The following is a 27,597-nucleotide window of genomic DNA, read 5'->3' on the forward strand; positions in this document are numbered from 1 at the left end:
TAATTTCCATGACTATTTATTTTAATATAAAAGAGTATTTTGTATTTACAAACATCAAAATAAAAATATACTTGATCTTTAAATTATGACTCTTTCCATACAGAGACAGGTCAGTGTTCCTGAAGCTTTCCAATAAAATAATCATTTGCTATTTAAAAGTTCCCCAAGTAAAAATGGTAGCTGTTCAGGACAAAACAAATGTGCTCATAATCTAAACACAAATAAAAAAAATAATAAAAAAAAATTAATAACTAATTTATTTAAGCAAATACTGCACAGTAATATAAGACATAATTGACAGCAGTGTAGATTAGTGGGATTCTTGAACCAGAAAATGCTGCAAGAACTCCTTTATTTTCCTCTTCTCCAATAGGTCTTGCTTTGTGGGTGACCTCAGCAGTAACGAAGCAAATATTGTGGCTGTAAAGAAAAGAGAAAATGACATTGAATACAACTCATGATCTTTACATTGCACAGGGACATGACAGGAATGAAAAGTATTAAAAAAAATAATAAAACACACACACACACACACACACACACACAATTAGTTTCTGAATATCAGCCTACTTCACACTCTAGAGTTACTACTAAATGGGACCATGTTTAAATATAGCTCATGTGATATTTGAATGTATCTTGTAGCTGGAAACCAACAACAACTACTTGAGATACACACATACACACACAGCTGAAGAACTGGTTCATCCAGCTGACCCTCTGTTAATTCTCTGAAATTGTAGCTTCACAAGCATAACTACACCTAAACACATCTGACAAGCTTGTAAAAGTTTATAGTATGCCACCAGGCTGTGAATGGATACCTGAGAGGGAGACTGACCCATTTTCTAAACCTAAGAACATCAGATGCAGTAACAGTAGCAGTTCAAGTTAAACCGAAACAGAGAAAATAAACTATTTACAAACTAAATGCATCCATTAAATATGGAAAAAAAATGAAATTGAAAGTGAAAGGACAACACACCACAACATGTCACAAAACAGCAAAACACCAAGGACACAACACCACGGTCAACAGTATGACAACTGACTGGTAATGGCTGGCTGTGAATTATAAACAGCATGGTGCCTCTAGACTATTTCACACACTGGCTATAAGTAACATTTTTGTACTGCACAGTCAATCTACATGAATGATATTTATGATGAAAATACAAGGCAAATACAGGATGACAATCTTTAACCACGACTGTACCATTTTGAAAAACTTAAGCGAGACCAGAGAGACCACTTATCCATAAATTTGACTACCAGTGTCTTTTGTAAATACTTCCAACATTTAATTGTGTTAAAAGCCATTTATTAAACAATTTAATGGTACAAAACATAGGTTTATTTGCATGCTCCTTTCTAAATTTTTGGCAGCACCACTGGTGAGGAGAGGAGGCAGGAAAAGCTCTCTAACCTTTGGATTGATTAGAGCACACCTCAAGAGTGACTCATAGTTTTGCCTTTTTACCACTGCAGGTCTCAAATGTGTGTTCCAGAGCTCATTCAGTGTCCCAGTCATCGTTGTCAAACTGCTTAAGAGTTATTGTTGCTTAACAGAGATGAAACCCTTAAATGCCCCTTACCAATAAAGTTAATTCTGTGTAGTTCTAAGGTGAGTACCTCTTATTGGAGCATACAAAATACAGTATTAGTTCAATATATTCAGCAATTCAAATCAGACTGTATCGGAAACTACTTACTCCTAATCTTCCAACAACTAAACACAATTTTGTTTTCATAGTCGAACAAATGAACAAAACATGCTTCCATGAATTCTGCTTTCGTCCAAAAAAAAAAGAAAAAAAGTACACAATGTTCACGAGATCCAAGCTTCTAAGTATAAAGAGAAAACAAGAAGTGAAAGTCTCCCCAAGACCTACCTAAAATATTGACGTCCAGGCGGTTGTGTGCAGAGTTCTTCAACAATTCCCGGAGAAATGCCGTTACATAGTTAAAAACGTTTTTATGGCACGGAGGTAGCATAGAAATGATCTGTGTGAAAAGACCATTGAACAACACTTAAACATATAGCTTAGTTCTGCATTTAACACACTGCTCTGGTGCATAGAAGCTTGTATCCACTAAAAAAAAAAAAAAAAAAAAAAAAAAAAACAACCACCAAACTACTCTGAAGAACAGTTTTCTGAACAACGTAAACAGAGAGTATGTATTACAGGTTGCACCTAAAACACTAAAATGGCAAATAAGATAAATGTCTTGGACAATGATTTCAACAACCTACAAACCTTTTTACACTGGCCACTGCTGGAGCAGCACTCCAGGCACTGCTGGTACTGTGAGAAAGGTACAACTGGTTCAGAGAGAGCATCCAGGAAGAGAAGCAGAGCCTCAGCCACTGAGTGGTTACTTCCAGCTATTAGTTAGAACTTAGTCAAGGGTCTACACAAGAGCTTTTACACATTACCAGCATTACAATGCCAAGCGTATTAAAAGGATACGGAGGGAGTCAAGCATGCCTGTATCTAAACAATCTCTGATCTCCTCAAACTCACTGCGTAGGCCTGGCTGCTGAAAGAGGTCTTCCTGGAAAAGAAACACAGGAAGATTTGAAACCACACCTGTTTAAGCAATAGTTTCACAAATGAAAAGTAGACCACTGTACTTCAAGACTGGGACGTAGCCTCGCAATTAGGTATTGTACTGTGGGCTGCACTAGATCTTGTTGGCCTACTAGGTTTAACAACTGCTTTTAGAGTAGGCAAAACGCCTTGACAGCCAGAATGTCTCCCACAGATTCCTTCTTTAGTTCTAGTGTTGCTCTGGTGCTGAAGAAAAAAAGTGATCATGTTTTTAGAGCTTTGAAACGGCCAAAAAAAAAAAAAAGAGAAAAGCTCATCATTCCCTTATTTTCATAAACATGCACACATACACACCCACATGTTTTATATATAAAAGTATATATTATATATATATAAAAATAAAACAATTATCCTCACTTGTTTGCTGGCATTGCGATACAGATGATCCACCATCATCCACAATTCCTTTGGAATGTCTAAAGCCTTCTCAATGTCTGGGCTGCTTGGCTCACTGGGTGACATTAGGCTCTTTTATCGAAAACACAAGGAAACAACACGACGCCAATGTTATACAGACACAGAGCTAAGAGGAAAAAAAACAAACATGCAGGGAAGCAGTGTACTACCATTCACAGGGGATGGGGGGAAAAAAACAGGGGGGAAAAAAAATAATAAAAAAAATCAAGAGGTTCAATGAAGGAAAACCGAGAATCAAACTAAGTGTTTGATTCAATTTCAGCAAAGAACTGTAGTTCTTTATTCCGTAGTTCATTTAAATTAATCATTTTAGAAGCTTATCCTCTTACCACTTTCGTCAATGACGTAAAGTGTGAGGCTCTCAGATAGTTAAGAACATATTTAAAGCATAACTATGCTCAAGAATACCATTCTTAAAATGGTCCTCTAGAGGGAAAAAAATATTTATCTTTTTTGCTTAGATATTAATAATAAAAAAAAACACATATTTCTCTTTTCTGTTTAATTGTGTGCATGTACGGGGAAGATACTATTTAAAGAAGAAAAAAATGGCTTAACTCACTAGTTTGTGGATAATCTCTAGGGGCATTTCCTGAATAGGCTCCCTCAGCTGGCAGAGGGTGTAGATGGAGGACCCAAAGCAGCTAGGCAGGTAGGAGCCTGTGATGGAAACAAAGTAATCCTTTCCCCTCTCTAGGTGCAGAACCAGAATATCCTCAAGTTGCTGCTGGCCCGAGTTCAATTCCAGAGCCGTAGAGCGGTTCACAAACACTTCCAGGTCAATGTCCACACTGTCTCCTACAGAGAGAATAGATGCTCAATTTCTACTGGCCACCAAAGCAACTTTACTCAGGCCATTTCAACAAGTGCCGGTGGGCAGATAAAAGTCCCTATGTGTCGGTTTACTCTGCACCACCTTGGTAGTGCCACTGGACAATTATTTCCAGTTGCACAAGACTAGGCTACAATCTCTATGAATGGGGAAACACCAAAATAATTGAAAGCATGAGTCAAATTATCTGAGAAAAACCTAATGCAGAGTTTATAGCATTTTATTCAATAATGCAGAAAAATAATAATTATCTGGCTACTGCGCTTGCACAGATCTTCAATAAATGGGGGGGGGGTAATCAAGCATTGATTACAACCAGTCTGACAATATATTTAATATAGTAGTAGTACTAACCTTGGGCAAGAAAGCCCTTGGGTGGGTTAGCAGTGAGCCAAGGTTTGCAATATGCTGGCTCGTCCAGCTTCTGGATGAACTCAAAATGACATGGCACCTGACCATCATTGTGAACAGTCAGAGTCTCAGCTCTGTGCTGCATAAACTTCACATCTTTGAAAAAAAACTGAAGACAAAAGTTCAAATTATACAATCAGAAATCATTTTGGATTCTTTTAAGCTACATGACTAACAGTGCTGGGCAATCCTGATTCTGTGCTGTGCATATTTTGAGGTTTCTCTAACCTTGCAACCCATAATTAAACAGCAGTGTAAACACTAAAACATGCAGGACAAGTCTTCTTCAGCACCAGGATTGGGAATCACTGACTTCTTGTATACACTAAAGCACACCAGAATGTACTCACCTCTCTCTGAGACAGAGACACTGACGGAATGCACTCATTCTCTAGTTTGTCCAGGGACCGCACTATTTCCTCAAGTGTCTTTTTATAGGACTCCTCATTCACCACTTTGATCTACAAAGAACAGTGGATAACGTCAATGCAATAAAGCACAGCGTTCAGTGAAGATACAGCAAAGCAAAGCAACACTGGCTTTCTCACCCCTATCGTCATGAGAGAGCTCACAGGCTTGTGATCGCTGGTTCTCAGAGTCATGTGACTCTTGTAATACAGCTGAGTGATGTTCTTCCCTCTCCACAGGATGCGATCACACCAGGCTGGGACTCGACACTTTTCACTGTTCACATACAAACTCAATATCAGCTGAGATATTTACACTCTCAATAATTATTTATAGCCAAATTGGCTAAATAACAAAGTAATAATAATAAAGTAGGATCTTTATTTATATTCATTTAATTATTTGTTCAATTAAGCAGCAACAAAGATAATAACATTATTTATTAGTTCTTTATCTAAAGTTCACAATAACTGAAGTACAGCGGCACAGGCATCATTATGAGAAGCAAATATTGGGTAATTCTGGTGAGAGTGAAACATCAATAACACAGGACAGGAACTGACCAAACATTCATAAAAGCCTATATCTTACCTTGTGTCCCACTGGTCTGAGCCTGTGTCATACTTGTATGTTGGTTGGAAATCAATCTCTCCCTCCAAAAAGCCCACAAAAACAGCTTCTTCATCCATTTGTCTCTTCAACTGAAGCACACACGAAAGACTTGGATGCACTTAATGTGAAGCAGCATACAGGAAGATACCGTACTATTCTAGATTTCAAAATGTCTTACCTGATCATGACCGTGAAGTGTTTCAAAATCTTTCTTTAATATAAGTCCCTTTACATGGTCAACTTCCAGGTCACTTATTCTGTAATTTAGATCACCAAGCCACAGGACAATGCTGTCGGCAAAGCAAAGAAGTCAGTATCAGCGAAAATACTTACATAAAGTGCAACAAGTGCAAAATAAGAGAATTTCAACTGAAACCTGTTTATTTATTGATTAGGCTAAAATGCGTTTGTTGAGCAGACATTACCTGTGCTTCATGATAGTAAGGGGTGGAAGTGTCGGGTCCTGCTGCCTGAAGAGCATCCTGCTGCAGATATCTTTGTAGTCCTGGTTCCGCCTCTCATACTCCTCTACATGAGCTGCCAGATGCGAGTTCACCACGCAGATGTCAGAATTGTGGAATCGGAAGCGAACTGCTACAGCACCTTTATTACCCTGAAAGATAGAGAGAGAGAGTGTGAGCGAGAGAGAGTGAGAATTAAGACTTTTTAATGTAATTCTATTATAGTGGGGTGCTAGGAGGGGTAAACCACACTATACTATGCAGTGTGACAGTCCTCCTATACTGGGTTTGTCGACTGAATGTCATCCAAATAACAGAAGCTAAATACAAAACAACCCAGACATCATGTCATGCCCTGTGAGCTCAAGAAATTGTAGTATCTTAGATTAAACCTTACCATTCTTCCCATGATGCCTGTACCTACAGTCTCTGCCTCTACCTCAGAGATGTGTTCAGCATGCTGCTTCTTTACATAGAAAAGTAGCATGATTCCCACCAGTCGTACCAGCTTCACCTACCACACACACACAACAAATGACTTAACAGTTTCTTCCTCACAACGCCTTTGATTCTAAGCACAGCATGCAGTGGACACACAAAATACATAGACAAGACACCCACTAGCTAGGCCTAGCCCAATCACACGAGTCGTTGGACATTACAAAGCAGTCCTGTTAGGTAAAGGATGCCCACTGCTATATTGTCTAGTATTGTTTGGGTGATTAGGAGGAGGCATAGCACAATTGAAGCGGTTCATTTGTTGTGTCAACTCGCTCTTGCAGCCAAGAGTTAACCTGGTATGTTAAGACCAGACAATTACTACAGTTATGAACAGAAGCCATTTCTGCCACTGCTCCATGTTCGACTACACAGAAATATGCACTAGTCTGGAACACAGGCCCTACTGGCGAACTCTTTAACTAATTTGGACAAGAGCAAACAAACTAGGCATGACTTTTAGACTTCTGGTCAAGCCTGCATAAATGACACAGATGGCTGTGGCATCAACAGAGATCAAACATGTCCCAAATCCCTGAATGATGGCTGAAAAAAGGCTGCACCCTTGCTTAGAAGTCGCAAGTAAAACAAGTTCATAACAAAGCACAATGAAGTCCTTACTAAGGCATACTTGGCGTCTGGGTGAAGGCCTTCAGACACAGCCTTCATCCATTCTTGCTCCTTGGGTGTGTCATTGAAGAAAAATGCCTCCTTACTCAGGTCCAGCTCCTGGAATCTAGTAAAAAAAAAAAACCCTCTTCATGTTAATATTTATCCTTGTGAAAGAAGCCCTTATCTTAGTTATACCATATGCATATCAGTGCATTGTCCTGATTAGAAGAGCTTTTTGTTTTTCCTGTGTTTAAACCTTCAACACAGTGAAGTGAAAGACACAGATGATCGAAATGCAGCAGCCTTACCCTAAGCAGTAGAGATCAGGAGGCTGTGGTGTGGAGGACAACCATGGGCGGAGGCTCTCCTTCGGCGTCTGTCCATTTACATTGTATGTGCCCAAGAAAAAGCTGAGAAAAGGTCCAAGTTGAAAGATTATATACAGCATATATATCTTTTATAACATGCATAATATTCTAGCTTTATAAAAATAGTAATTACACACCTCTATTATGATCTAGTACACAGTCATTACTAAATGGACTTTTAGTTTTTCTTTCTTCTGCATACTACACGCATATGTGCAAACCTAGTTTCACATGTGTGAAATTCCTCCTAAAGGGGGCAGTGCTGATAACTCTTCAGCCCCAGCCATGATCATTTGTCTATTCACATAAAACACATCGGTACAAATGATAAGAATGTTTTATTAAAGAAAACTAAAAGGTGTGTGATGTATTCAGTATAGGTTCAGTCTAACTTTCACTATTATTCATAAGCACTCAAGCTTAGGTCTTAGCTTAATACTGCATTCGCACTGTATTGCTCAGTGTATTGTGGCTGATTTCAGGAAGCTTAAAATACCACCACAGCCCAAAAAAATGGCAACTGACGACCAACATACAAGAAAGTCTTACTTAAAGTTCTCAATGTACGTGTAGGCATCCTCATTCTTGAGGAGTTCACACTTGATGAGGTTGTCTCGCAGACCAAACTGGGGCATGGTGAGTATCTGGGCTTTGTTGGATACAGTATGTCTGGATGAGCGAACCAGCTCATTCCTCCCCTCACTCTTCACTCTTCCCTGGTTGCTGCAAAGTTGAAATACATTAGCATCAACAACTGCTCAAAATGTTAAGGACCAGGAGATCTAACTCCAGCTGCACTTATGAAAAATATCCTACCAGTCTGTGAGAGAGAAATAAGCAGCAACACTGAACATGGCTGTAAAACATTAGCCAGTAATAGATGTTATATCTATGTGACAAAGGAAGGTTTCATGTTATCAATTCAGGGTGCAGGCCAGATAAGACACTCCTTTCTTTACCAACAACAGAAATAATCCTGTGATAACCTGGACCAGTGTTGAAACATGCCAGAATTTGGAGTTAATTACAGTAACAATATTTTACTCTATCCTAAACATCATCAGAATAAAAAAAAATAAAGTTCCTGTATTTCCTTATTATGAAAGCGGAACAAATAACAGTCATGCTTACTTTAAAGAACAAAAAAAGGCTTACTCTATGTGGATCTTTCCCAATCTATGTTTAAACTTAACTATAGGCTTTCATGGCTCCCCTTCTCTCAACTCACTCATCTACAATAAGCCCTTATTCTGTATAAAAATAAGCACGGCAGAAAGGGAGAACAGGGAAAATCAGGCACCACAGAGTTATTTAAGACCCAGGATTAGGAAACTCTAATAACTGTGAACCCATTAATACACTACATCCAGATTTAAGCAAACAAAGCAGTAAAGACATATTCTAGTCCTAAAACTCTGAGATAACATAAACATTTATTAGAAATGATGAGTAAGACTACAGACACTTTAGTGCAAACACTGTGCAAACACCAGACTTTTAATTTAGGGCTGGGCAATATGATGACATAGTATGCTGAAGGGTGAAGCAGCCTTTCCAACAATGATGACTTCATCAGGCCACTTGTAAGCTTGTGCCTAGCCAGACATGCAACGTTGTCATCTGCACATTAGTAGAGCATCAGGCTTCAATGTCTATTCTATATTCTTATTATACAGAAATACAAACAGTGTGGACCGCAGCTGTCTAAACATCAGGGTTTTAGTGGCATGCCATAACACACTTCTAATTAGAACTAGGGCTGGGCAATATGTTGTAAATAGCAATATATTCAACTTGATTCCATTTTGTTTATATATATTAATATTTTATTTAAAATATTTATAACATAAAAACATAGATCTGAAAATATATGTCCTTGTGTTTCTTTATTATAAAAATGCTAGAGTCAAACGACATGCTTACTTCAAAGCACTAAAATGGTGACAGTGCTTTTTGCATTTTACAATTCATCTCTACATTGCACAATCTATAAAGTTCTTCATTTTGATTTGTACATTTAGTGTATATTGCTTTTCCATCCATACACATTTGCAGTTATATTATTTCTGTATATATTATATCATCTTAGTTTGACAATTAGTTTTTTTTTTTTACATGAGCAGGCAGTTATCAAAGAATTTTACTGCTAGCTGTACCATGTATTACTATGTACACAGAAACTATGTACACAGAAACTTCGCAATTAAAGGAGCAGCCAGACGACTCTATTTCACCATGTCAAGCTACATAATCCAGTGCAGTCTGCTGAGTCAGTGAAATATCACAGAGTACAAATTTCTTCTCATTAAAAAATCTCTCTCTCTCACTTAGACCTTTACTATTTAAGCAGACGTCACGCTGTTACAAATAAACACTAATACTTTACCATTACACTCCGTTAAGCTTTTGATTATATTGTCCCGTCATTTCTCTTAAGCATAACGAAAAATTTGTTTTTCAGTTCTGTCTCCCATTTAAGAACACTTAAATTCACTTACTTCTCATGGACACAGTCCCCTCTGGTCTTCTCTGTGCTGGAATTTGTTTGTTTGTCCTCCTGGTGTCCTCTACTGTCAGCAGTGTGGGATCTGTCTGTGTTGAGAAGAGGAAGCGATGGACAGCAAAGGCTGAGCACAAATCAGGCATGATGTTTGGTCTACTCAACACTACTCTAACTCGGCTGCACGTCTAGCTGATAATTAGGCTAATGAACAGTCAACAGCAACACTGAAGCGCGGCTGACATAAGGCCCAAGGCCTGCGACTGGGAACAGAAAACATTGCTGCGCTAAATACATTCACTTGGTTGGAAATATAGTAAGACAATGACATCACACCCGCCTCCACAATAAAGTTGAAATAAAGAAATAGCCTCAGGACTGGCATCCATGACTGATGTGCCCTTGAGCAAGGCACCTAACCCAGAGTTGCTTCCTGGGCATTGAGGTGGCGCCCAATGCTCCGGGTGCGTGCTCTCACAGCCCTAATCACTACTGTGTGAGAGTGTGTGTGTGTGTGTGTGTGTGTGTGCGTGTCTGCCACAGAAAGGATTAAATGCGGAGGATGAATTTCAAACTGCTGTGCAATGATGATGATAAAGTGTTTAATTTAAATGTAGGTAAGCCACCAGATAACAGCAAATATGCCGGGTTCAGTGTGCTTTCAAAACACAGGGTTAGCCAAGTTTATGGGAGCTCCAGCAGCAAAGGAAATGGAAAATCTACACTGCCCAGGAAAACAGACACTCCCAGGAAGTCACATACATGCCAAAGATTGACCTATAGCTTTTGTTTTGTTGTTTTTTTTTTACACAGAGAAAGCAGGCAGTTAAAAGTCTATACACGCCTACTTTGAGACAAAATACACAACATGCTGGTAAAGGCAGGGAGACACTACTTCTCACAACAGTCTCACCGAGATTTAGGATTAGGGATTTAGGGCGATACGGATGATCCACCAGCACTGAACTCGAAAAGAGTGACATTTGAGAATACTTCTGAGTCTGCAAAACACTTTCAGGTAATGCAAGACAGCCCATACTGATGGCAGACCACTACCGAATGAAGCCTAAAGGGAAAACACCAACAAACACTCTCACAAAAGACTCCACTCTAACATTACCATCTGCTTTGCTTTGTAGCTCCACACATTTGCATCTGCATGCATTTGTTCAACTACATCTACATCATCTACAGCAGGTACTTAAAAACCCACTAGTAGAAAAGTTGGACCTGAAGAGGATTAAACAAAATCTCAACTCCTCTAACATCACCACCTCCCCACTCCAGCAGCTTTTCAGACAGTGTAGGTCACCAACTGTGGCCAACATAGCTAGCTAGTATTTACTGAAACCTTACAGTCCATCAGCTAGAGCAAAGAGCAGACAGCTGTGCTCTGCTCTGTAAACACCTCTCTGACAGGCCGATTCATGTAGATATTTGTGTTTAGGTCTGGAAACGATCAGGCTCTTAAACTAGCAATAGCAAGTTAGCTTAGAGGCAGGCTAGCGCTAGGACAGCCCTACTGTAACTTAGCTAGCTAGCATTAGCTTACAACGACGCGTTTCCCAGCCTTTAAATGCACGAAAAAGAGAGTCGGCGTTAATTTTCCCTCAGAATAAGACACGACTAGCTCGCTAGTTAACTAAACTATGAAGAACTAGCTAGCACTAGCTCCACTGAGCGCTGAAACGCTGTCTGCCTGCGACTGAACTGGAGCAGTAAAGTTGATCTTGCCTGTAAACTAGCACTAACCTACTAACCAGCTAGTTAACTAGCGTCAACCGAGTTAACCTCTCAAACACCTTCAGCAGTAAAATACAAATAATAAAAACACCCCGCTTTCCTCACCAATGTGTCGGGCAGCAGTAGACATTTCCTTATACTCCCGCTGGCATTGTGCTGACACTAAAGCCCGAACCCCGCAGGCAGTGTGGAGAGTGTGAGCTGCTCTACCAGCTGACAGACCCGCCGCCTTACTCCCTCACCGCTGCCAGCAGCACAGCGCACCAGCAGACCTGCGCTATCGAGCCGCAGAGCAACCGATCGGACGCTGTAGGCCGCAGGCACAGATTCACTTCCAGTGGTAAGGACTGTTAATGATCGAGTGGACACAAAATTAACAAAGCTATGTTTTGTTTGTTTTGGTGTTGTTGTTTTTTTTGTCAGAAAATGCTTTTTTAAAGACTGAATGGATGAATGAATGAAAAAACGATGAATACAGTAAGTACAGTACAGGCCTCCCCTAATGGCATTAGTATTACACATAGTACCATTATCATTCAGTACCTGGTTTGATCAGTACTTCATTACGCTAAATCAGGAGTGCGGCTGCTGATGGATTTGAACAAATCTAAATGATTTTGAGTGGAAAATCTGGACCCAAACCAAAAGATCATCAGATGGATGGATTTTTCACCATTTGCCAAACTGGTTACTCACAGAGAAACCTCTGCAGAGTTTCTGTCTGTATGTTACGGAGTAGAAAAATAATAGTAGAGTAGAGACATAATCTGCATTAACCCTCAATTTAAATTATAAGCCTAAATTACGCTTCAGTTAAACTGAGGGAATGGCTTATTAAATTGACAGCGTTATTTATTACATTGAGGGAATATAGTCTCTAAAATAATTTTTCTACTTTGATATTGTAGGGGCCAAAAGTCTCCAAACTTTTGGCTTATTATGTTGAAAAAACATAATAACAACATTAATGTCAAACTAACCTAAATTATTGGAATTCAAATAGCCATTGTTCATAAAAAAAAAAAAAAAAATGAACATGCATACGGTACGCCCTTAAGACACGGTCACGCTCTCTCTGAACATATTTAAAAGCAAAATTACATTTACTTCACTGGGATTTGCAGAAAAACAATTTCACACTGATAACTACCATACGATACATTTTGCAGGCAAACCATGCATCAAGTTCAACTTTGAGGAACTTTGCATCCATGACTATTAGTGCGCCTGCTCTGGCTGCACTGACCCTCATAAGGGGCGGCTCAGCTCTGAAGACCCCGAACAGAGGCGTTAATGTTAACCGCATCTAAGCACATGCCCACTGGCTCTAAAAGTATTCACAAACGAGAGAGACTGCACACCCAGACAGTCAAGAGACTGCATTATCACATTAGACACACAAAAATCACCCACTGCCCCGACCCAGCAGTTATATATACAGTTTTATACTAAGACTCAATGTGCCACGCTGTACTGTCATGTGTATATAATTCTCTGACATAATTATTGTTAGCTAGCATGGAAATCGCTAGGTTATCTACTCGGCTCAGCATCTGTTAGCTTAAAGTGGTAAATATATAATAAAAGGGCAGAATGTTTCCTTTTGTGTTTTAACAGTTCGTGGTAGCTTATTTAACCAACTAAGTTAACACTAAGTTAGCTCTGAGCACTACACTTCCAAATGTTTCTAATGAATGCATTTAGCTACAGGTCGTTCCTATTGCTGACACAGATGTGCAGATGCACACACAGCTTGTCTAGTCCCTCCAGAGAGGAACTGCCAATAGAAAATGACTCTCTGGTATAGAAAAAACATGAACCTACTGGCACCGTGCCTAATGCCAAGCCCACCAGCACTGAGCTGTGGAGCAGTGGAACTGTGTTCTCTGGAATGATGATTGGTGCTCCATCCAATACTTTTGTGATAAAATCAGATCCTAGTAGAAAGTCTTCCCTGGACAGTAGAGACAGTTACTCCGATAAAAGAAACAATGAATCAGCAGATGTCCCAATACCTTTGTGCATATAGTGTATGTGCAGCTTTACACAGAAATCAACTTACTACTGTCAACCATACCTTTAACAGCAAATGCAAACCTGCCATAAGCAGGTTAATTGTTAAACTACTTCCAAGCGGACGGAATACTACTGATGCTACTGAAAAGAAATTGGAATTTGTGAAAAAAATTAGCGATGATTTAATTTGAAGCATTAACAAACAAATGGGAAGCAGGCAATCTGATAGTACAAGGTATTCATATTATCTGCTTGTTTGTTTTAAACTAACAATGTTGTCTTGGGACCAAACAGCTTTGGTCAAAGTTCACACGTAGTTCATGTGCTGATTTGTTTATACAGAGGTCACTAAGCCCAGCCCGAGGAGGAGGCCATTTTTCATTCTGAGGTTTAGACACTTGAGCGTGCAGCCATGACCGTAAAAACTGGTATGCAGATATACTGGTCTGGCCTCTTAGTGGAGGTTAGGCAAACAGTGAAGAAAATACCACTGCGGTCTTTCAAAAGACTGTGAGGCAGTGAAGAAACAGAATTACGTCGTGGTGAGACTGACAGGAAACTCTAAAACCGTTACTGCAGCGTAAATGAAAAACAAACACTGCAAGTTATTTTGACGTGGTCATCGCCTAAGTGAGAAGGGTGATCTGTTAACACAGTAGAGACACATACCACATCTCTGAAATTATCACAGTGAATCAGAAAGTCTTGTGTCACTTAGCTACAGTCTGTGCTTTACAGAGCCGCCTTTGAGCAAACAGTAATCACGCTGGTTAAGTTATTCGCTTCCATTTGTGCATTAAAAGACGTAGCTGCTTTAGTGCGGCTTCACAATGGTTAGATAATATCAGGATCCATGCCATCGCTAAAAATGATGTGGCTAAAAATGATGTGGCTAAAAATGATGTGGCTAAAAATGTGCGCATAGTCTTGTCTTCTATCTGCAGTGTCATACTTCACCAGAGATTCTACAAAGAAAGCACTAATGCAAAGTGGGAAAAGTGCAGCATCTGCTCCAAAAGTACGGGTGGGTAATTCATAAAAGTTGAAAAGATAAATTTTTAGGAAAGGGAAAAACACTTGCCTCGTTTTGTAATCTTGCCAGCTGATGATCTTGGTACTTTGACATTTTTCTGGTACTTGTTAAGCCAGTCAAATTTTGGGGAGTCTGGATACTGCTCACAGACATCTTAAAAACATAGAAAAAAAAAGAATTTGTAATCAGGCGCATTTAATTTCCTTTCAATATTTAATAGCAGGGACACTGGTACAACTGCTGCTCGAACCTGAGTAGAAATCGATTAGTACCTCAAATATATACCTGTAGATACTACGAGCATTCACATAATCTAACATAAGAACTTAAATGCTGCATCAGACCTGTACTAGCGATTGCTGAAGAAAAATAATAGTCGGAAATGTAACATAACAGTCAAATAAGTAAAGTTAGGGTAAGGTTAATCTAATTTTGTTTAGGAAATTTACAAGAAAATAGTGTGGAACTAGCAGATGCAAAAAGACAAGGCATAAAAAAGGAATAAAAGAGCTGGTTGTTTTTATTGTCATTACTTATAATCATAAAAATAGCTCCTTTAAATGAGAATCCACACTAAGGAACAGTTTGGTGGTGAGTTTTGTGCCACATCTGAAAAAAAATATTTTTAATTAGGATTGCCACATCAACTGGTTAAGCAAAATGTCAAATACCAATGGAAAAGGCAAAATTCTGTACACATCTCTGTATTGGGCTCAAAGAAGCTCAAGCACACAAGACACTCTTACTGAGTAAAACATGAACTTCCTGTTCTAGAAAGATGGTTTTGTTTCGATAGTTACAACCACAAACCCCTGAGGCAAACATTATTGCTGCTACTTACCTTGCATGTTTTCCACACTCTTCTGGACAATTTAAACATCTGCAGGGTCTCTCAAACTCTCCATTAACGTTCAATGTAAGTTTGTTAGTACACTGCAGTTTACTGCATCACAAAACCCAACACAGGTCTTGCTAAGCGCTTCTTAGAAAAGACAGGACTTCCTCTTCGACTAAAAAGAACTTGCTAAATGTTGAGCACTGTCTAAACCATCGGCTACCTCCAAACAAGTGGAGACAAAAGTGGTTCCATGTCCATTACAAGAAAAAACATTTCATTTCGGACAACTCTGCAGTTGGAGTGCAGGTGCACCAGATCTGTACTCCCTTATTCCTTCTTCTCTCCCAACCTTCAGTATTTGACTCTTTCTTTTGGTCTTAGCACACAGATGCCACATTTGTCTGTTGACTAAGAGGGCAGTTCACTGAGAGCAGGGGTGGTCTCTTGTCCATGAGTGAGTTACAGTTTCAGAAGGCTATATAAACTACAGCAGAACATAACCATATAAACGCAGTCTCAGTAAACCAGAGTCTAAGGATAATACCTTAAATATGACAAAAAAAAAACTGATTTCAAATTATTACACAGAGCCAGCAATGAAATGGGACAGAATTTGACATAAATGTGTACTGAATTGTTTAGCATGGGAACATAAAGAAAAAGGTATTTTATTAATAGTATTAATAGTAATAATAATAATAATAATAATAATATTTTTATCTCTTTTGTACATTTCAATTTTTGCTATCCACAAACTGTGCCAAAATGCACACACACTTCCACAGCCTTCTCTTCATGGCATACACCAAATGATTACATTTAAACCAGGTTGTTCGGAGGGACAACGTAACACTGCTAACTTAACACACTTGATTAAGCCCCTTGATATTTAGCCAGTCAAGTATTCATAGAATAGAAGTGATAGAAGTAAGCATGTTTCCGGGCCCAGCTTCCCAAAGAGCTTAATAAGAGCTGCATAACTGGTAGAGCATGTGCTCAGTATGATGCTCACTTGACAAGGGCTGGACAGTTAATCAAAAATTCAGAAGCCCATTTTTAAAAATGTTGTTAGTACATTTTTATTCCGTTAGTACTTTCCCCACTCTGTGTTCATATACTGTCCCCTTAAAAACACACTACCAGTCTGTGACATGGAAGCAACATGGAGAACTCCAAAGTGAGAACACTGAGCCAACTGAGCAACTCGATCAGCTTTAAGTGTTCACTAATCGCAATCGAAGTAGTCCATGTATATATCTGTATAGGGAGAGGCCTTACCACACCATGCTCTGTTGACCTCACTGAGAAAGAGACGTGTGTGGGAACCAAAAGGCAACTTGAGCTCCATCTCCTCATTACGAAATGTTACTTTCACTCGAGTGTCTGCACCTAAAATAAAATGACCAATTACATTTCACTGCACTTCAGAAATTATCAAACTATTTTTAAAGTTATTCTTTTAAAAAACACAAAAAATAAAATTGCCAGTATTATTGCTTATCATCAAAAACACGTCACTGTGCTCACCAACTACAGCAAACTCGTCCGGCGAGGACACTGTAAAGGCACAGAGAGACAGAAACACTTGACTATGCAGTGCTTTGATCCACAACTACATCATTAAATAGCAAGCCATCAAGTATAGTCCAGCTCTTTTACACTGGTGACACCCTGATTACTCCCAATAAGATGAAAAAAAAAACAACAGATTAACCAGAGATTTATTTGTTTGAACCGAAAAGCTTCTTAGATCAGCGTGTGAACAGGTAATAAATGTATTTTTTGTAATAAGATTTTCATACTATGTCCAGACTGCACTATTTAGTGAATAATACCTATCAAAGTTAGATAAAACACATTTTAATAAAGGAAGCTGATAGCCATATATGAAACTAAAGAAAACACTGTTAGGCTTACCTTCAACGACAGAAAATTCATATGAAATGGGAATCATTTCCTGCAGTGTCACATCATTGCCAGTGATGGCCATTCTTCTGTGAGTAAACATGAATAACCTGAAGAAGAAAGAAAGTAAACATGGAGTAAACTTCATCTGTCAATGTAGCAGAATGTTTTATGAGAGAAGTGAATTCTTCTGATTTCTGTTGAAGGTTTGTAGCATATTAAGTTAGTCTGCCTCTAGTGCTCAAGGGAAATTAAATCTTTATTTAAAGTAATAATGGTACTGGCTGGCTGTTGACTTGGCAGATTTGAATGATAAAAAAAGAGCCCAAAAATAAAGAACAACACTGCAGAGAAAATGTACAAAAATATACCATATAACCCTGATAACTGATTAAGCCTCTTAACAGGCAGACAAATTGCAGATGTAAGACAGCTCATTATATTATGTTGCAATATGAACCTAAACAAAATATTTTTTTATGAAAGTTTATGAACCCCTTTGGAATTACACTGATTTTTGCATAAACTGCTAAAACGTTAAGGAAAGTCATAATAATAAACATATATATATATATTTATATATATATATATATATATATATATATATATATTAGTCTACTTTCACTCAAGTGTCAGCACCTAAAATAAAATGACCGATTACATTTCACTGCACTTCAGAAATTATCAAACTATTTTGAAAGATATTCTTTTAAAAAACACAAAAAATAAAATTGCCATTATTATTGACACGTCATATATATATATATATTTGCTTACCTAATTGCTTACCGTCACTGTCACTCTTAAAGCTCTCATGTCTAAACTGGTATCTTTACATGGAAAAATGTAAGTCAGTGTAAACAGGATTTTATCCTAAGTCATTTTGGAGCACTCCTATTGGTCCATTCCTCATTAAATTTTAACTGCCCGATTTAAAAGATGACAGCTGCATAACAGCAAAGATACATTACTGTACATTCTCCAGGGGCTAAAGCACCACCAACATTCATATATAGACATTTACACTTGTTGTCAACATCCAGTCCATCCCTTAATAACATTTTGAAACTGTAAGGACGCGTTATAACTGTAAATGTCTTACGCATGCTCTTTGACATGCTCCACCAGACCCAGGAGTCTGCTCTCAGTCCCATTATCCAGCAGCAGGAGACACTGAACAGCATGTTTTGGGCTTGTTAAGGATAAGGACGTCCACATGACAGAACAGTGGGTGACAGCAACCTGTAATCCTATCGACAGACTGCATGCAATCAATGAACTGTCTACATCTGACCTTGTGGAAGAGAGACCCCGTGTGGAGAAATCATGTAAGACAGTTCTGCATTGACTGTACTTTACTTTTTTCTTTTTTTTTTCGTAAACACATGTATCGACTTTGGCAACTTTTATCGAGCGTAAATAATACGACGGGCACATTACGCACGGGATGTGCGTCCTTTAGGACTCCTTATATGATTTGTGGAATCGTAAACTGATCACAGTGGATGAAGATCGGACTGAAAGCTGCTGATGTGGAACATAGAGATGGCAACTTCGGGTCCAGAAAGTAAAATAAATAAATAAATAAATAAATCCACCCCAGGAATGGTGGCCAATCCAGGTCCGGGGTGTAGAAATCCGTCCCAGGACTTTGTACCAACTGCGTAGGCAGCTCTGCTGCAGCCCAGCTACAGGATTTCTACACCCCGGACCTGGATTGGCCACCAGTGGTGTAAACGTTTCTATTGAACTCTCTTTAAGACTTTACCAAACAGAACCAAACACAGGACAGCAACCGAAATCCTCCAGCTGTAAATAAATAAAAAAGTAGGATACTATAAGGCAGTTCTCCCCGCCGTCCAAAGTTTCTTGAATCGCCACAGACTGGTCCATGTCGCGCAGCCACTTCAGGACCGTTAGCTAGCCTACCGTGGCTAGCGTGTCCAGAACTGGAGACGAAACTTGGTTAGGAAGTGACGAAAAGACACGACATTCCTTTTTCTGCGTCTACAACGACTTCGCACAAGTTCAGAGCTCGCTAATCACGGCCTCACTCCCAGTTCAACATGGCCCATTTTCCAGCTGCGCTCCGTGCGCTGCTCCGTGGCACAGACTGCTGACACACACGCGTGGTTGCGTCACGCACACTGGGAAGGGTTTTCCTCTCTTGGTCAGGCACTGATTTGTGATTCTTCAAGCCCGAAATGGCCATGGATTCGTGCTGAGCCACCATCAAGATGACATGATGGTTGTGGTAAGGTTGCCATCTTTTTTTTTTTTTTAGAAATGAAAATAAGGGACGCCCACCAAGGCTCCTCTGGGCCATGACCACTACAAACATTCACAAACTATTTATATGTATTACAGAATAAACGTTTTCTCTTAACTAATTACTATTTATTTATTAACAATTATTCCATTAGTATGACTTGTTCTTTAAATGGCCATATATAATATTAATATTGGCTAATATTATTGTATATTAAATAAATGATCCATCCAATGATTCAGTCGACTTTAAAAAACTCAACATCCTAAACAATCAATCAAACCACAATAGTCTACTAAAATAAGCTATGCCCATTTTACAGCCTTGTAATCATCTCCACTGACGCTGTGCCTGTTCCCACTCACGTCACATTGGGCATTGATGGAAATATGGAACAAAATAGGTTGAATGCGGGACTCAACATTTCAGTGCCAAATAAAGGACGATTTTACAGCACGGGTGGCAACCCTAGGTTGTGGCCACAAGATGATTGAGGTGATATGTTGGGTTAAGTGGCCACCGGCTAATAAACTGAGGCGAAGAGATATATATACAGTGGTAAAATCGTCATCTGTTTCTAATTAATCCAATAAAAATTTTAACTGCTCAATGCAACTAATATGACATAGTTTATAACGAGTTTATCTGCGGCTTCAGAGTTATTCAACCCCTTCATCGCAAGTGTCTTTAGCACCCTTTTGCTGTTATGGCCTGCTGCAAACACAATGAAAAGCCAGACACCAGCACCTGGCAGCGTTCCTGAGGAATCTTGAGCCATTTCTCATGGGCAATGTACTCCAGATCACCATTCCTCATTTTTTGCATGCTGCAAACACCAACTTCAAGCAACCGGTAGGTGGTTGGTGTGGCGCAACAGATAACACCACTACCTGCCACTAAGCTACCACACCATGCAGATTCCCGGTCTGGGTGACTATGCTGCACTACACCTATAAGAGTCCTTGGGCAAGACTCTGTAATACGAATAACCTTGTTAATCACTCTGGATAAGAGCGTCTGCTAAATGCTGTAAATGCAAATGCAACTATGACAGCTACTCCAGAATCTTCCGGGACTTCTGAAACCAAGCCTTGCATCATTGTCTTATTGGAAGGCTATTGTCAACACCATTGTCCTGGACATTCTGTCCTCCAAACTCCCCCAGCTCACTGTTTCACCTGCCATGTGTCAGTGGATCACCTGGATTCCTGACAGGCAGGGAGCAGCAGGTGCTGTTGGGGAAAGTCATCTCCTGCACACAGACTGTCAACACTGGTGCTCTTCAAGGGTGTGTTCTCTCCCCACTGCTCTTTTCTCTCCACACCAATGACTGCACCTCAAATGACCCGTCTGTTAAACTCCTGAAGTTTGCAGATGACAGTCATCGAACTCATCCGGGATGAGACGAGTCTGTATATCGGCAGGAGGTTAAACGGATAGTACTCTGGTGCCGTCAGAACAACCTGGAGCTGAACACACTCAAGACTGTAGAGATGAGCGTGGACTTTAGGAAACACCCCCCAGCTCTGCTGCCCCCCACTATCCTCAACAACCCTGTGTCAGCTGCAGAGACCTTCAGGTTCCTGGGTACCACCATTTCTCATGACCTGACATCTCCTCAATCCTCCAAAAGACCCAGCAAAGGATGTACTTTCTGCATCAGCTGAGGAAGTTAGGTCTGCCTCAGGAGCTGTTGAGCCAGATCTACACTGCAGTCACTGAATCCATCCTGTGTACATCCATCACTGTCTGGTTTGGAGCAGCCACAAAGCAGGACAGGAACAGACTGCAGAGAAGAGTGAGGACAGCTGAGAGAATCATCGGTGATTCCCTGCCCTCCATTCAAGGCTTGTACTATCAGGACGTTTCTGTTAAAACGGGCAGAGAAAATCCACTAAGACTGTCAGACAATGTGTATTGTATATTGTCTGTAAATTATATGTAGCTGTATATTGTTAACACTAGAGAAAATCAGTGAACATCCATCAGTGAACATTCAGGGTATGGACATCGAGAGAGTGGACTCTTATAAATACCTGGGTGTTTATCTAAACACCAAACTGGACTGTTCAGTTAACACTGCTGCGCTGTACAAGAAAGGTCAGAGCAGACTCTATTTACTGAAGAGAATGAGGTCCTTTGGCGTGCAGGGAGTACTCCTGAGGAATTTCTTCGACACAGTGGTGGCATCTGCCATCTTTTATGGAGTGGTCTGCTGGGACAGTAGCATCTCAACAGCAGACAAGAAGAGACTGAATAAACTCATAAAGAGGGCCGGCTCTGTCCTGAGATGCATCTGAGACCCAGTGCAGGTGGTGGGAATTTGTAAAGTAATATATGTGAACATTTGTTGCAACATTTGTTAAGTAATGTTGCAAAGATGAACCATAATTTGCAATAGGGGGTTGCAACTTAATAAATGTCATGAAATAAAATACTGAGGCTAGTAAATAATTTAATAAAATGACCATAATATAATATATTGACAACACAAGTCAATATATATTAAGGCCTGTAAATAATATCATAAATAGAACTACTCCGCACCACTTATTGAGCACAGAAATGACAAATGCTGACAGTGACACAGTTTTGACTACAGGTAAAACTTAGGTGTTTTTTAAAAGTAAGTAATTACTAAAGTAGAGCAACAAAGGTTTAAAATGATCTCAGAATTAAGATGATTTCACATGTAATAAAAAAAAACCCCAAACATTTCTTCTTTCATACTGGTGCAAAAACACCAAATACAACAATAAAAATTCATTATATAAAATCATCTAACAGATAAAGAGATATTCCTTATGGTAAAACTGCTGGACTATGTCATGCCTGCCCCTGTTCTGTCATGTCTGCCTCTGTTTTCTGTTGGGAGCACATGGCTCTGTTTTGTGTCTTGTCCGTTCTATCCCCTCCGGTTCATTAGTGTCTCCACCTGTGCCTCCTCTGTAGCCACGCCCCCTTGTTAGTCCCAGGTGTTCCTCATGACGCCCTTGTTAGTCTCTGTATAAGTACCCCTTTGTTTCAGTCGTCCCTTATCTGGTCCCTTGTGTTTGTTGGCTTGGTCTGTCTGTTTAGTGTGGCAGTTTGAGTGCTTATATTTGCTTTTTCTGTTTGTTCTGTTTGTGTTTTTAGTCTCACTGATTGGTTTGTAGCATGTTTGTTCTGTTTGTCTTCCTTTATTAAATAATCCCTTGAGTTTTTGCGTTGACAAACCGTAACAGATTACATATCGCTCTGCATTTATACCTCGCAATCAGTTGTTATAATCTTCGGAAAGTTGTCACCAGCTTGTCAATATACTAGCATTACATAAAAATGACACCTGCAACACAAATGTTAGCAATAATTATTATTAATTATTATACCATAGACATGTTTATACAATCTTACAGTGCAATAAACTTGTGCAAAAATAATGCTTTTTTTTTTTTTTGAGTTTAAATAAAACTCCTGCCCCAGACAGCCAGTTCATGTTTCAAATAATTGTTAGCTTACAAATGTCTAGTACTGTAGCTATACAAATGCATAGATGCTCCCTTTTTGCTTGACTGTCAGTTCTGTATGTAAATAGCATTTTTCAGTATACTGTCAGGCAGCCTTTACCCATTGGAAGGCATGGGTATTAACACCTGATTGAAAATGAAGTCCCTTCTGATTAGTCTTTATGGTTTGGATGGTTTGCTTCTGAAGCAGAAAGAAAGGCTGTCGACCTGGACCTCACCAAACAAACCCAGTCCACATTAGTCAAACTATCTATAAACAGCGGACACCAAAGCAAAAAGGTTCAAACTGAACTAACCCAGTTTCTACAAAAATAAGCGTTGGTGCCTTACGGACACTCCAAATATATTGGCCAGGGCTAGGCCTTGGCTCATGCTGCGCTGGTTATAGCTCAATGTATGGATTATATGTGATAAACGTAAGTTAAATCATAGACATTTCTTCATGATATATTCTCTCTTTATATAGCTCTCCATAGACATTGGTTGATTTAGCTTTGTCTGACATGCGGTTACATAAATAGCACACACTCTTCAACACACATACTGAAACAAGGATTCATCTAATTTACTTGATTATTTCCACATGAATACAATACATGAGCACAATTTTGTCTGTTGCTTACATTTTGGCAATAATTGTGCTAATGTTATATATTCCATTCAGGTGAAAATGGACACATTTGAAAGTAAATTCAATGCATAACTTTTTTCAGTACACACACACACACATGCGCACACACCTTTTTATGAAATCTAAGAGTGTCCCTCCAGTGATCTACATGCTGATGCTGAGGCTCATTAGGTTCACAAGGCCTGTTATGCAGAAGTAACCATGCTTAGCAACCAAAATAACAGTGAAGAGACCATCAGCAACATAGGAGAAAACAGCCCTCTGGTGGCAGAGCTGGGCATGTTCAGTGCACCCGTCATCTTGAGGCAGGAGGCCGTGGTTGTCGCATTACAGCACTCTAGGAAGCAGTTAGCAGTAGTGGTGGCACAAGCAGTCTCCTTTCTGCAGTCCTCGCTGCAGCCTGCAGTCCAGGTCACTGCCGTTCCGCTTGTTGTCTTTTTCAGCTGAAAGGAAGGAAAGAAAGTAAATTTTTAACATTTCTTGACTCATGCTTTACATCAATAAGCCACATGGGTTAATAGAGACAGTTCCAGATGTTACAGTCACACTAAAGAAATGGTATTTTTACTCAATTAGAAGAAAAGTAGGCTGTCAAAAACAACCTGAGCAAGTTCAGTGAAAATATTCTGTGTAAAAGAACCGCAGTGGAATGGCTGAGTATATGCAGTGTCTATCAGCAGAGGAAGTGAATTTTGTTGGGCTATAGTTTTCTTTTTGTTGGATTCCTCCTGGTCTAAAATATAATTATACAGCTCAAAAGTGAGAAGTGTGAGCAACGACAAAATAGTCTAACTGCAGTTGTTACTGCCATAATGAATATGTCACATAAACACAACATTTTAATCTTATGATAATGACTTAGCATTTATTAAGTCTGCTTATTCATTGTTTCTTCCTAAATCAGGGTTTTTTAAAAGAGTTTATCCTGCTTTTGTTGGAGTAACTGCTGTGAGGATTTGATTTGCTTTCAGCGACAAGAGCGTTAGTGAGGTCAGGATGTTGGATGATCACCACCCCACCTTATCCCCACCTTTTTCCCACCTCATCCCAACAGTATTGGCTGGAGCATCATCATTCCAGAAAACACAGTTCCAATAGGTTTGTGTGTATCTGCTCAAGGGAGACCTATTCTATTGACAGTACTTCTATACAGGGACTAGACAAGTGTGTGTGCATTTGCATCTGTGTCAGCAATGGGTGCAACTAAAGGCAGCTGAATGCATTCATTAGGAGGGATGTCCACAAAGATTTAGACATATTATGTATGTCGTAATGATGACATACTATCTCACAATTATTAAGTGATTGATCATTACTATGACTTAGCGTCTCAGAAGTGTGACATAGTATACAATAAACACATACATATTACCTCGTAACGTGACATAATATCTCATAATTTTGACTTGAAAGTGCAAAAAGGAAAACCATTATGATATACTAAATCATAAATTTGAAAAACTGTCTCACTATAATGAGAAAGTAAGTAATTATGAGATATAATGAGTCATAAACATAATTATTATGACATAGTATATGGCCTTTTTGTCAAGTGATAGAACTAAGCTTCTGTACATGTCACAGTCGGCTATATAGCATTATGACTGTAGCTTGTTGTTCTTCCCTCAATTACTTCTGTAGTTTAGCAGAAGGTGCATGTAGGCGGGTTTTATTTACCATACAGTAGTGCTGAGTAGGAGAACACAGCATCACAATTGCATTGCTTTGATAGCAGGTGTCCCCACTACATGTGATCTTATGGCACTTCTTGCCCTGTTGACAGAAAGAGATACAAACATCAAATCAGATGTGTGGTCATACATTTCGTGAAGCTTTCCAAATACTTTGCTATGCTTGTAGCCTATTTCTGTATTGCCCCCCCCCACCCCATTACCTTTGTTTCTCAGATGCATTTTTTCACAGTTTTTGTGTACAGGGTGGAAAACAATCTGCTGTTAATTCTTACATTGTTTGCAGGTGTGGTGGTGGACACAGCTGTGGCAGCCTTAGTAGTCATGTTAGTAGAGGTGGGCAGTGTTGTTGAAGTCACTGATAAGAGAGGAAAGAGGCAAACTGATCAAAAGCAGACGCCCAACCACAACCACATACACATCAAAAGCCTTATACTAAAAATCCTTTGCTAATTTGCTATTAGATACATATTTCTGAAAGATCCTGGTAAGAGTAGAATGCATAAAAGGGGAGAAGTAATACTTGGCATCATGGCAGTGGTCAGATTGGCGAGGGTGGAGTTGAGACAGAATTCGGAGCCACAACATTCGATGGAGCAGTTGATCTGAGAGCCATTACAGAAATTGAGGCAGGTGGTAGCGCAGTTCACTGAGTATCTCATGGGATCTTCTCTCCTCAGCTTTAATACACCAAAGAATATAAGCACATTTAGAAAAAAAGAATCCATATTTTTAAGTGTGTTTAATAGGACTGATATGCCAGTGGTAAAGTCAGATATTTTCCATGTACATATCCACCCATTTCAATACAGATACTATACATGAACATTATATAGAGACTGCATTGACTTTACTGAGAAATTGAACATTTATTTCTACAGGGTTTAAAATGCAGCAAAATTTATATATAGTGGCATGCAAATGTTTGGTCACCCCTGGTCAAAATGTGTGTTTATGTGAATAGCGAGCGTACCTGTTTTTAAAAGGAAATGCATTTAAAGATGACATTTCTGTAACATTTTAAGCAAGAAAACCTTTTTGCACCCTACTTTGTCAATATTAATGAAGTGATTGTAAACACGTTTTCCTCTTTTTTCCTTGCAAAAAGCTCCTACTTCTGTGAGATTTGCTTGAACATTAAGGCCAAAAATGCATTTTGAGTTGTTTTATCCTCGTCAGTCTGTAGGACTTGATTCCAAAATGTATCAGGATTGTTTAGATGTTCCTGTGAAAACATCTAATTTTTATGCTAATGACTCTTTGTGCAGGTGCCTCTGCACAGTAGAACAGTGTACCAGCACTCACTGCTAAATTTCTTCCTGAAGGTCTTTTGCTGTCAAACGGACAGTTGATTTGCCTTTGTGTTCTCCCATATTTGCTAGAAAGGCAAACCAGTCATCTGTGTGACCACAAAAGACCTTCAGGAAGATGAGATTGGAGTGGCGGTGCACTGTTCTACTGTGCAGTGGCACATGTTGTCTTCCAGACCACAATATGACCTCCATGGTTCCTGTTAACTACCATTTCATGGTTTACATTATGAATTGAAGAAATGACTGCCTTTTTTAGGCTTTACCTGCTTTGTTGGTGTCAGTTAATCTTCTTTTTAGAGTGATAGACAGCTACTTGGATGAACCCATGGTTCATATTGATTGCTGGGGACAAGGTTTGAGTAGTTGGAGTATTTATAGATCTTTGAAATGTCCCTTTCTAACAATGGGCGAGAACAAGTCATTGGCCTAACAAGCTAATTGAGGTCTGAGATTTTGGTAAATGTTATCAGAGAACTCAAGTCTCTTGGGGGGTTCCAACTTTCACATTGTGCTTTTCCTCCCCCTTTTCTCTCTACAATTGTACAGAACAAAAATAATATACTTATTGTTTGCTTAAGTGTCTTCCAGTCACTTAAGGTTTCGCAGTAACAGAAATGTTGACCAGGGGTGCCACTGAAAACCTTTACATGCCGCTGTAATTTAGCACAGTTTTTATTTTTCCAGGTTAATACATCATCAAATAGCCTGATCTAGTCTGATTTCCTTTTTTTAAAAATCAAGATTCCAGTGTTGTTGTGCATCCCTAGAGCTGAACAAATTGCTACATTCTCATACCTCACAAAATCTGTCAGTAGCTGCGCAGACGGTGGCATTGGTATTCTGGAATGCGCTGAGGCATTGTGATGCATTACAGGTGAGAACCCGACAGGATATCTATTGAAAATCAGATGAGAAACAAAT

The 27,597-nt window shown here is 39.3% G+C and overlaps 2 protein-coding genes across 5 annotated transcripts in view; one reads left to right on the top strand and one right to left on the bottom strand.

The window, feature by feature from the left end:
* inpp5b (inositol polyphosphate-5-phosphatase B) lies at window positions 1-19,526 on the bottom strand. Of its 4 annotated transcripts, XM_072679742.1 has the most exons (23): window positions 19,102-19,526; window positions 18,369-18,447; window positions 17,279-17,376; window positions 16,889-16,918; window positions 16,640-16,750; window positions 14,572-14,676; window positions 9,730-9,823; window positions 7,781-7,954; window positions 7,172-7,273; window positions 6,873-6,987; window positions 6,151-6,267; window positions 5,718-5,905; window positions 5,471-5,582; window positions 5,272-5,381; window positions 4,821-4,956; window positions 4,623-4,733; window positions 4,216-4,381; window positions 3,592-3,827; window positions 2,970-3,080; window positions 2,472-2,556; window positions 2,259-2,386; window positions 1,893-2,004; window positions 1-420 (listed from the first exon to the last, which is right to left on the bottom strand). In XM_072679742.1, the coding sequence occupies exons 1-23, from the start codon at window positions 19,157-19,159 to the stop codon at window positions 311-313; spliced, it is 2,688 nt and encodes an 895-aa protein (XP_072535843.1). In that variant the 5' UTR covers window positions 19,160-19,526; the 3' UTR covers window positions 1-310. The 4 variants fall into 4 exon arrangements, with proteins under 4 accessions (XP_072535843.1, XP_072535842.1, XP_072535845.1 ...); XM_072679741.1 differs by lacking the exons at window positions 14,572-14,676; window positions 19,102-19,526 and having other exon boundaries at window positions 18,369-18,536; XM_072679744.1 differs by lacking the exons at window positions 16,640-16,750; window positions 16,889-16,918; window positions 17,279-17,376; window positions 18,369-18,447; window positions 19,102-19,526 and adding an exon at window positions 15,365-15,949.
* The window catches only part of LOC140556160 (uncharacterized), a 19,988-nt gene continuing 11,666 nt past the window's right edge, over window positions 19,276-27,597 (top strand). The window contains exon 1 of the mRNA XM_072679752.1: window positions 19,276-19,520. The gene's annotated coding sequence lies outside the window, so the exon portion shown is untranslated. The remainder of the gene's footprint in view (window positions 19,521-27,597) is intronic.

This window comes from Salminus brasiliensis, chromosome 5 (genome assembly GCF_030463535.1).
Source record: "Salminus brasiliensis chromosome 5, fSalBra1.hap2, whole genome shotgun sequence".
Taxonomy (NCBI): Eukaryota; Metazoa; Chordata; class Actinopteri; order Characiformes; family Bryconidae; genus Salminus; species Salminus brasiliensis.